Source organism: Barbus barbus (genome assembly GCF_936440315.1).
Source record: "Barbus barbus genome assembly, chromosome: 3".
Taxonomy (NCBI): Eukaryota; Metazoa; Chordata; class Actinopteri; order Cypriniformes; family Cyprinidae; genus Barbus; species Barbus barbus.
Genome location: NC_136731.1, coordinates 43,502,418 through 43,513,238, shown reverse-complemented (window position 1 = coordinate 43,513,238; position 10,821 = coordinate 43,502,418). Strand labels below are relative to the sequence as shown.

Genomic DNA, 10,821 nt, shown 5'->3' with positions numbered 1-10,821 from the left:
TTTGCAAATCACCTTTCCTAATAATGTGCTAGTTAGCCAGTTTCACAGCTGAAGTTTAGTATGCTCCATAGATATATATACCTAGATGCCTCATTATGGACTGTTTCTATGGGCTGCGATACGCAAGCCATCCGCCATTTTTGGAACAGTCTGCGAATCTTTGAGCACATAGACTGTGTGCGTCTACAACAGCAAGTTATACGCTTGTATATATTTGAATATTCATTGATTATTATGGTGAATCTGAGATGGCTGACGCGTCAACTCTGGAGCGTCGAATAGGGAATCTACACGTATCTATGGTCTGCTCGTCACTCCACGGAAGAGAGGGGCGGAGTCAGCAGAGCTCATTAGAATTTAAAGAAACATGGACTAGATCAGCTGAAGACAGAGCGGATTTTGGCAGAGTAAAGGTGTTTTTTACACGACCACTGAGAAATTTTAACCAAAGTATGTTGTAGACTATGACCCGATGACAATCCGATGACCCCTTTAATAAATAATTCAATTATGAATTCATCAATAGCTGTTTTGATACTACAGATAAAATATAAAAAGATTCAACAATAACCATTTTGTTACCGCACACATAAAATGAGTAATTATAATGAATTAATATTACAAATGAATGATAAACATGTCACCACTGCAATTATAAAGTGAGCAACATGATAATTTACAGAAAAAATAAACATTAAACCATAAACCATTTTTGCTTCAATTATTAAAAAATGTTTAACTAATACTAATAGTACAAAATAAAAATAAATCAACCATTCTGTCTGTACTCAAATTATAAAGAGTAACAAATTATTTACATTATTATTAATATTAAAAATGAATATTAATCAACCATTTCTGTTGAGTGATTATAATTGATAGTACAAAATAATATTAATCAATACCCATATTTGTCTCTAAAATGAGTAACTAATAATTATTTTAGTTCAATAACCATTCTTGAGAGCACTTAATAAAATGAGTAACTTTTAATAGCAATTCATATTAATAAATAACCATGAAAATTACAAAAAAGTAAAAAATGAACATGAACCAATAATCATTTCACAACACAAATGACAGACCGAGTAATTACTTATTAATAGCAATTATTATTAAACAATAACTTTTGTTACTCAACAAATTATATAATTAATTAAACAATAACTTTTTTAATATATTACATAACTAATTATTATTAATCTAAATAAATAGGCATATAAAAGATATTTTAGTAACAAACATCTTCAGCAGGAACAGAAGTCAAACTCATCAGAAGTGTGTGTGTGTGTGTGTGTGTTATTGTGTGTGTGTGTGTGTGTGTGTGTGTGTTTCATAGGTCCTGAGTGCTGATTATGAAGTCAGACAGACAGACAGAGACTTGTCCAACCCGACTGGCACACACTGTGTTAAGGAAAGCATCATCAGTGTGTGTGTGTGTGTGTGTGTGTGTGTGTGTGTATTAAGGATACAGCACGTGTCTGCTCGAGCTCTCAGAGGGAGGAAGATGTTTGAGTGACTCTTGTATAGCCTCCATCCTCATCCTCAGATCATCAGGAGGAGAAAGAGCACAACACTGAACACACACACACACACACACACATTAATAACACACTCAGAACATTTCAGATAAAATTAATACTTTAACTGATCAAGGGTGCATTAAATTGATCAAAGTGAGAGTAAAGACGTATTTCTATTTCAAATAAATGCTGTTCTTTTGATCTTTATATTCATCTGTGAATCCTGAGAAATAAAACGTATCACTTAAATGTTTCTTGAGCAGTAAATCAGTATATTATTATGATTTCTGAAGATCATGTGACACTGAAGACTGGAGTAATGATGCTGAAAATATAGCTTTGATCACAGAAATAAATTACATCTTAACAGATATTCACATAGAAAACCGCTATTTTAATATTTCTAAATGTTTACTGCATGTTTGGTCAAATAAGCCTTAGTGAGCAGAAGGGATTTCTTTCAGAAACATTAAAAGATCAAACTTCTGAAAGTAGTGTGTGTGTGTGTGTGTGTGTGTGTGTGTGCACCTGGTATTCATCACGTCCTGGGGACCAAATGTCCCCACAAGGATAGTAATACCAGTAAATCTTAATCTTGTGGGGACATTTTTTGGTCCCCATGAGGAAACAAGCTTATAAATCATACAGCATAAAGTTTTTTGAAAATCTAAAAATGCAGCATGTTTCCTGTGAGGGCTAAGTTTAGGTGTAGGGTTGGTGTAGGGCAATAGCACATACAGATTGTACAGTATAAAAACCATTACGCCTATGGGATGTCCCCATAAAACATGGAAACCCAACATGTGTGTGTGTGTGTGTTACACACCTGTGTGAGCATCAGTCTCAGTGTGTGTGTGTGTGTGTTACACACCTGTGTGAGCATCAGTCTCAGTGTGTGTGTGTGTGTGTGTGTGTGTTACACACCTGTGTGAGCATCAGTCTCAGTGTGTGTGTGTGTGTGTGTGTGTGTTACACACCTGTGTGAGCATCAGTCTCAGTGTGTGTGTGTGTGTGTGTGTGTGTTACACACCTGTGTGAGCATCAGTCTCAGTGTGTGTGTGTGTGTGTGTGTGTTACACACCTGTGTGAGCATCAGTCTCAGTGTGTGTGTGTGTTACACACCTGTGTGAGCATCAGTCTCAGTGTGTGTGTGTGTGTGTGTGTGTGTGTGTGTGTGTGTGTTACACACCTGTGTGAGCATCAGTCTCAGTGTGTGTGTGTGTGTGTGTGTGTGTTACACACCTGTGTGAGCATCAGTCTCAGTGTGTGTGTGCTGTCATCAGAGAGGTCCGTCGCTCCTCGTTTCTCAATCTCCTCACACACAGACTCAACTTCAGTCCTCCAGTGTGAGACTCCGCCGCTGAAACACACCAGCTGCACACAAACACACACTCAGACAAAAGAACAGAGCTGAAGAGTGTGTGTGTGTGTGTGTGTTACCTGTGTGAGCAGCTGCAGCGTTGCAGGTCTCAGTTTCTGGTCACAGGAGAGTAAAGAGAAGAGCAGGAACCGCATCCACGGCTGACACACCATGTGTTGCGCTACACACACACACACACAACAATAACACAATCAAGTGTGTGTGTTTGTCCATCTAAAGCCTGTTATTAATGTTTGACTCCATCAGTGAGCTCATCTCATAGTCCTCCAGTGTCTTTCTTTCAGGTTATTGATATAGTTTCTCTCACAGAAACCTGTGCTAAACACCAGCAGAAACAGGATCTGACTGATTCTTGAGCGCTTTTAACTAGTGAACCGCTTTCACTGCATGACTGAGCGTGTGTGTGTGTGTGTGTGTGTGTGTGTGTGTGTGTGTTTGTACCGGTTTGAGGGATCCGTCTGCGCAGAAATCCCATCAGAGACCCGAGACAGTTCAGAGCGGCACTGACCATCAGATCCTGCATCTGTCTCACACACACACACACACACCAGTCATTGACCCATTCACTCTCACTCAATCACACTGTGTTCAACTCTTGTGCTGTGCTGAAAATCCGTCACCCTAATTTGCCGTTTCCCAAATCCTCTCTGGGTCAAAGTAACCAAAACACAACATGAAGGTCAAAACTAGTTTGTGTGTGTGTGTGTGTACCGTTAGCATGAGTGCGCTCAGCGCTGTCATGAGGCCTGTAGCGCCGCTGTGTCCGATGGGATGAAGAGCGCCATCTATAGAGGTCAGAGGTCGCTGCAGCGCTGCGTCACACACACACACAGCAGAGCAGACGCTTCCACATCCAAACACACCTGCACAAACCGCACACTGCACTCTACACACACACACACTCTCAGTTCATTACAGTTCAACTGTATCAGTCTTTCAGTCCCAGCATGTCTTTATTTGTTCTGATTAAAGGTGAACGACATGTAAACTCAGCAAATCAATGACGGATGAAGCGTTTGGAGAAACATCTGCAGATCATGTGATCTTTTTTTTATTTATTTATTTTTTTTTTTTTTTAAGTTTAGGATGAAGTCAAGTACTGCCGAAAGAGATGAGTTTTCAGTTGTTGCTTGAAGGTTGCCAGGGATCCGGCGTTCCGGATAGGGGTGGGAAGATTATTCCACCAGCCAGGAATGGTGAACGAGAATGTTCTGGAGAGTGATTTTGAGCCTCTCTGTGATGGTACCACAAGGCGTCGCTCACTAGCAGATCTCAAACTTCTGGAGGGGATGTAGGTGCGTAATAGTGAGTGGAAGTAGGAGGGTGCAGAGCCTGTGGTAGATCTGTACGCAAGCATCAGTGACTTGAACTGGATGCGAGCTGCCACTGGTAGGCAGTGCAAGGAGATGAAGAGAGGTGTAACATGCGCTCTTTTGGGCTCGTTGAAGACCAGTCGTGCCGCTGCATTCTGAATCATTTGTAGAGGTTTGATTGCGTTTGATGGCAGACCAGCCAGAAGAGCATTGCAGTAGTCCAGTCTAGAAACAACCAGGGCCTGGACAAGAAGTTGCGCAGCATGCTCTGTCAGAAAGGGCCTGATCTTTAATAATGATTATTCATTTTGATTAACAGAAAGTTTCTCATATTCTGGTCTGTGTTAAACATAACCAGGCTTTGATATTTTGTTAAACTGCACACATGTTGAAAAATAAACAATATTTTCATAATGTGTTTTCTGCATGAGTGAGTGTAATTTGCATTGTATAGCAAAATGTTTTGTCAAGTTGTTTACCACAGACCTTATTTTACCAATTAACTTAATTCACAAACTCATTATAGAGTACAGGTGCATCTTCAGAATTACTCAGCTTCTGACGTCACAACTAAACCACTCTATTCCCAGAGAAAGATATATTATATCACTTATGTTATTGTACTGTTGTGCTCGCTATTTTATTATATTATTCACTTTACTACAAGTTGTGCTACAGATACTTTTTAATATTACATATCACTTTTACTGTGCACTGTATCAGTGCATAATATTTGACCACTACTAAGCTGGATTTAAACACCTTTATAGCACCTTTCCATATATGTTTGAAAACTCTGCCCAACATTATTTAATTAACAAAGCATAAGCATATGACAAATGTCTCTATAAAACTGTAATCAGACTTTGACTTACAGCCATTCGATGATAACAGCCTTCTCAGCCTACCAGTAGGTGTAACAGGTCCGGTCTGGCCTTATCTGTGACCTGATAACACCCATTCAATCGAGGGATATCATTCAAAGCGGGTGCCAGATGCTAGTAATTTGTTCAGGTTTTTAATATTGACACATTATAAAGTAAACTAGGTTTGTTTTTAGGCTCAGGTGTTCAGGGTGGTTGTTTACTGACCCCAGTCAAAAGAGCCCACCCACTGTGATATATGGCAAATTCATACTCTGACTGAAGGCTTTGTTGTGATTAACTCCTTCATCTAAACATATAACCCTTTAAGTCATTTTGAAGCTCCACCCTTTCACTGTTTCCTCTGAAACTCATCAAGCACATTTCCCCTAACAAACTAACACTCAGCAAAATGAGAAAAAATGAGAAGGAATTCAAAGCCAAAGAAGTCAAGCTTTATTTTGCTGCTGTTCAACCACTCAACATACATTTTCTTCCTATAGGGCTGCTGCTAGCCGAGGGTCATGAGATGCCCCGTGCAGTCTGAGCGCTCATCTTGTGCTCAGCTCACATTCACACCGAATACAGAAGAATTTTAAAAGCTGCTCTGTGTAATGAATATACATCCGCTAAATGCCGTGTTACAGGGTAACAATCCATATACTAGATTCCCAATGCAATATTGTATTGTTTTCAAACTTGCAACTTTATATACCCTCATATTAAGAGAAAAAATTGAATATTTGTCAAAAATAAAAAAAATCCAAAAGAACATTTGTTAATTTCATGCTAACATCTAAAGGCTGGAATTTATTTCTAAATAAAAGTGATGTGTTGTAGCGGTCCACCCTGACTTCGTATGCATGACTGATGAACCACTACAAGTCAACACATTTGATGAATTCCCAGCAGAGTAGAAAGAAAGAAAATACAATACTGTGAATAATTATCTCTGTTGTGTGACTATTAATTAAATCACAATAATCAATGCAACAGACAACTGGAAAAAAGCAAGAACAGTCCAGAATGTGAGACGAACACCTGTGGATGAAAAGCAGTGTTAATAAAACACTCAAGTGTTTCAGTCCCTGTCTACAGATGCACTCTTTAGAAATACAGGTGTTCATAAAAAAGAGGTGTTTCCCAGAGGTGCCACAGAAAAAACATTCTTGGTTCCCCAAAAGCTCTTAAAACGGAAAATAAACTGTTTTTGTGAAGAATATTTAAAAAAATCTAAAGAAACATTTTCCAGAAAGAACCTTAAAGGTTAATTTTTAAGAGTGTATAAAAAAAAGAGACTCTGGTTTTACACAGAAATCGAACACAATGCATAAAATAAGAGACCCCCAAACCAACATTTAGAAGAAAAACTAAACATAAATATGCACAAAGTATTCAAGTCATCAGATAATGTCTCAAATGTGCACTGAGAGCAAAATAACACATAATGCACATTTGAAATCTTATCCAAATATGAACAAAATAATAATTGCTGCAAAAATTTAAAAATGAGATGATATCATATTTTCATTCATAACCCAGGATGAACACTTTGCTGTGCCTTCCCAGAGTGTTTGTGGCGGTGCACGTGTAGGTTCCTGGACTGAGTGTGGAGGACTTGAGCACTGAGGAGCTGATCTCTTCTTCCAGATGATCTGAGTGCCATGTGTACGCAGGAGCCGGGTTTGCCTTCACTGTACAGTCTAGTGTAGCCTCGTCGGCTTTAATGATGGTCTCTGTTGAACTGGAGTGTTGTGGTTTATCTGAGGAGGACAGAGATACATTCCTCAGCACAACAGAAACATGATGAGCCGCTGTTATTAACAGATCACCATAAATACTGCACAGCTGAAACCTTTTCTCTGTCTTCATGTAATTCATAATATGTCATATTTATATCTCTGTGTGATGAAATATGATAGTTGCACATTTTTCTCACTAGAAGACCCTTTAGAAAATATTAACTGAATTATATGGCTAGTTTAGGAATAATAAACTTACAGTAAACTTCAATATTAAGAGGCTTTGATGAATTTATAGGATGAGGTTGAGGTCCTTCTTCTCCCAGATCCAGCTCTGCTTCACACCGGTATTGAGCTCCATCATCAGCTCTGTCTGGACGGATCAGGAGTGTGGCGGTTTCATTCACTGGAGTCTCGCTAGTGTCAGTGAAGGTGGTTTGATCCAGCAGAGTCTGTCCTTTGTACCATTTGACAGAGAGATTCTGAACAGGAGCCACATTGTGAACGTCACACTGGAGCTTATACTGCTCTCCCTCCATCATCGGTCCGCTGTGGTCCACAGTGCTGATGAACACACGGTCTGGAGTCTCTGTGGAGGAAGATTTACACACTCTAAATCTGCTGTGATTAGATATTTCTGAGAATGAACAGAATAATATCAGTAACAGAGAACTGACTGTAAACAGTGACTGGGAGCTCTACTATACACTCATTCGGATTCCTATCACTTGTTTTATAGTTCATGTAGCAGACTGGTCTTATGTCCCATTCTGTCAGTTGTGACACACTCCATGTGATCAGACTCTGTCGTCTGGTCCTGGGCACTGCTCCCTCACTGGCTTCCCATCCCATCCCTTCATGCTGGACTGAGGTGCTACAGTTAACTGCAACAGGATCACCGTATCTCACTACAACTCTCTGTGGGTTGAGCTGAAGAGGACATTCAGCTTCTGCACCTGCTGAACACATTGAGAAGGATTTTTATTAAACAAAACTCTTAGAGCTAATATCACAGCTTTTCATCATATTTTCTAATATGTTAATACACAAAGTATATTTTTCACTACACACTCTTATCATGTATATAACGTTCCTTCACAGTATCTGCATTCCATAATGCTATTACTATCAATCTTTTCAAAATATCTGTCTATCATTTAAAATGGATAATTAAAGGATCATTTGGTGCATCTATAGATTTATATAGTTATCAATTCTAGAGTTTTGTATTTTATAGAATTGGGCCAAGGACATTTACTTAATAGCTTGAGAAAAAAAAACTCAAATTGGCACGCCATGCTCTAAACATGCAAAACAATTTAATATTGGACTTCACACGAGGTAAAGTTGAGCTAACAGGCTCTGTGTCAGACCATAGCAAAGTCATTTCAGTCAGGCCTTTATACTCACGAGTGATTAATCAAGAATAACGACCTTTGAAGAAAAAGTGAAAGAAAGGATCATGAAATGAAAATGCAAAAAATAAATGCAAAATACTATGAAAGTCAAAACATATAAAATTTATAATTTTACAAACGATGTCTGCAAAATCAAAATCATACCAAAAAAACAGAAATATTGAAATCTTCATTTAACCCCCTACAGTGTAAATCTAAAATAAAATGAATTATTACCGTCACCCTCCACATGCAGTGGATATTTGACTAATTCTATTGCTACATTTTGTAGGGTACTTTATCATCTCTTTAATTCTGTGACATTCAGTTTTTTAGTGACCATGGATGTTGAATGTCTGGATGTTTCATTCCAAGGTGGACTAAAAGCCATTGGATTTTTTCTTGACCAGTAAAGTTCCCAGTACGTCTGCTGGAATGGACTAAATCTGTACTGTCATATAATTATTTTGCATTTGCATCTGATCTCTAGTGTAAGCATGGTTCGAAAATGGCCCCTAGTTTTGCATCGTTTTGTACTATATTTCAACAACAATTTGTACACCATACAGACTGAAACCTACTGTGCTGTGGAAACAGTATGTTTTTTTATGGTATGGTACTGAATCTCCGTTCTTAGAGTTTCATAGACTGGTTAATGATATTCACCACTGAATTCCATCAGCATAAAATCAGTTTTTCAGATGCGCTCATTATTACGTCTGCATCAGCTTGTACTGAAAACCTACTGATCGTAATACATTGGTAAAGAGCATTTTAATGACTCAGGATGATGAAATGTACCATGTAACAATCTCTCAGTTCAGTTGTGTACCTTCACCGAATTTGCAGTAGAGATGCAGACTTTCAACATCAAGCAGCGATTTAATCAGATAGGCTTAGAGCAAGAGCATATGTGACCCTGGAGCACAAAACCAGTCTGAAGTCGCTGGGGTATATTTGCAGCAAAACCAAAAAAACATTGTATGGGTCAAAATGATCAAAAATCATTAGGATATTAAGTAAAGATCATGTTCCATGAAGATATTTTGTAAATTTCTTACCGTAAATATATCAAAACTTAATTTTTGATTAGTAATATGCATAGCTAAGAACTTCATTTGAACAACTTTAAAGGAGATTTTCTCAATATTTAGATTTTTTTGCTCCCTCAGATTCCAGATTTTCAAATAGTTATATCTCAGCCAAATATTGTCCGATCATAACAAACCGTACATCAATGGAAAGCTTATTTATTTTGTGGTCCAGGGTCACATGTAAGGATGGATTCAGTCTGCCAATTTATGAATAGCCTGTCACAACGTGAGTGTAAGGTACCCTTTGGCAATTTTGGATGTGGTAACATTCAACAATGCAATTTTACCAATAAAACTCAAACTTCAAACATTCTCATATTGCAAAATTGAAAAATAAGAGATTGGCCTACTATTTAATGTAAAACTGCTAATGTGGGCTATATGTTGCATTGCCCCTGCGGTCTTTGCTATGTGGGTAAAAACCCTCAATTCAGAATATCATTGAGAAATCGATAACTTAAAAGTCTGGTGGCTCAGCAATTTGTGACTTTTTGACATTCAGCCGAGGAACCGAATTAGTCAAATGTCCATGGACTGGAGGAGATAAAACACTTTTGAGATGTGAGACTTTTTAAATTTACACATTAGATAGCCCCTAGGGATTAAACGAAGATTTTGATATTCATTGATTAATCACTTGTACATATAAAGACATGTTTTAAATAACTTTTTATTGTCTGACAAAGAGCCTAGTAGCTCAAAACGATACCTTGTGTGAACAATATATAACTGTTTTGCATTTTTGGTGCTGACGTTTATTATTATTATTATCATCATCTTTGTCGAGTACCCAATTTTAAACATTTTGTTCATTGATGCATATGCTTTGGATCCATTTTTGCTAAATAGCTTGAGATTTTTTTTTTTTTTATCTATTGTCAGTATCATCATATGCAATAAAAAACAAACGTCAACTGAACAGAAATGAATTTCACACCTCAAACACTGGTCCGAAGATAAATAATAAAGTTACAATCATTTAATCTCCAAATAAACTAATCATTTCAGATAAACAGATGTTTGCACTTCAGGCATGAAACAAATAAAACATACAAACCTGTGAGACTCAGAAGCTGTGAAACGGCAGAGAGATAAACAAATCCACAGAAATGTTGAAGCATATTCAATGTGCTCAAGGAAAATCAATTGAACAGAAAATATTGCAAATAGGACCAGAGTTTATGTCTGTAACTCTTGACTGTATATGGTCTGTGACTGAATAGCTGTACCTCCAGCACACAATAATAACACAAAACACAAAAAAAGGAGAAGAAGAAGAAAAACCCCACCCAGGAACAAGAGTTCTCATTTGACTGACTCCTGTTAATGTGTGACAGCAAAAAAACAACTAAATGAACTCTAATAACCCCAATTACTGTGATGAATCGAGGTTACCCTGACAAGATAACCACAAAATCATACAAAAACAGCAATTATGAATTTTGCATAAATTCTTCTGTCCAGAAGCGGATCACTAGTTTCAGTATCGAATACGTTCATAAAGTGTC

The 10,821-nt window shown here is 37.8% G+C and overlaps 1 protein-coding gene across 4 annotated transcripts; it reads right to left on the bottom strand.

Annotated features, from left to right (window-relative positions):
- Positions 1–1,220: 1,220 nt before the first annotated feature.
- Positions 1,221–10,556, bottom strand: LOC306852428 (intercellular adhesion molecule 3-like). 4 transcript variants are annotated; one of them, XM_079389227.1, is made up of 10 exons: positions 10,371–10,540; positions 7,500–7,778; positions 7,082–7,411; positions 6,619–6,843; positions 3,616–4,485; positions 3,346–3,427; positions 2,964–3,064; positions 2,766–2,897; positions 1,473–1,576; positions 1,221–1,394 (listed from the first exon to the last, which is right to left on the bottom strand). In XM_079389227.1, exons 1-5 carry the CDS (start codon positions 10,432–10,434, stop codon positions 3,986–3,988), a joined length of 1,398 nt encoding a protein of 465 aa, XP_079245353.1. In that variant the 5' UTR covers positions 10,435–10,540; the 3' UTR covers positions 1,221–1,394; positions 1,473–1,576; positions 2,766–2,897; positions 2,964–3,064; positions 3,346–3,427; positions 3,616–3,985. The 4 variants fall into 4 exon arrangements, with proteins under 4 accessions (XP_079245353.1, XP_079245355.1, XP_079245356.1 ...); XM_079389229.1 differs by lacking the exons at positions 1,221–1,394; positions 1,473–1,576; positions 2,766–2,897; positions 2,964–3,064; positions 3,346–3,427 and having other exon boundaries at positions 3,982–6,121; positions 10,371–10,556; XM_079389230.1 differs by lacking the exons at positions 1,221–1,394; positions 1,473–1,576; positions 2,766–2,897; positions 2,964–3,064; positions 3,346–3,427 and having other exon boundaries at positions 3,983–4,459.
- Positions 10,557–10,821: the final 265 nt, after the last annotated feature.

Excerpts from the sequence above, each read along its gene's own strand:
- LOC306852428 (XM_079389227.1), bottom strand. The coding sequence starts at position 10,434 with ATGCTTCAACATTTCTGTGGATTTGTTTATCTCTCTGCCGTTTCACAG. Across the intron at positions 7,779-10,370 it reads ACAGCTTCTGAGTCTCACAG|GTGCAGAAGCTGAATGTCCT; the intron begins GTTTGTATGTTT and ends TGTGTTCAGCAG. Across the intron at positions 4,486-6,618 it reads CAGCAAAGTGTTCATCCTGG|AGCATGCTGCGCAACTTCTT; the intron begins GTTATGAATGAA and ends CCTTTCTGACAG.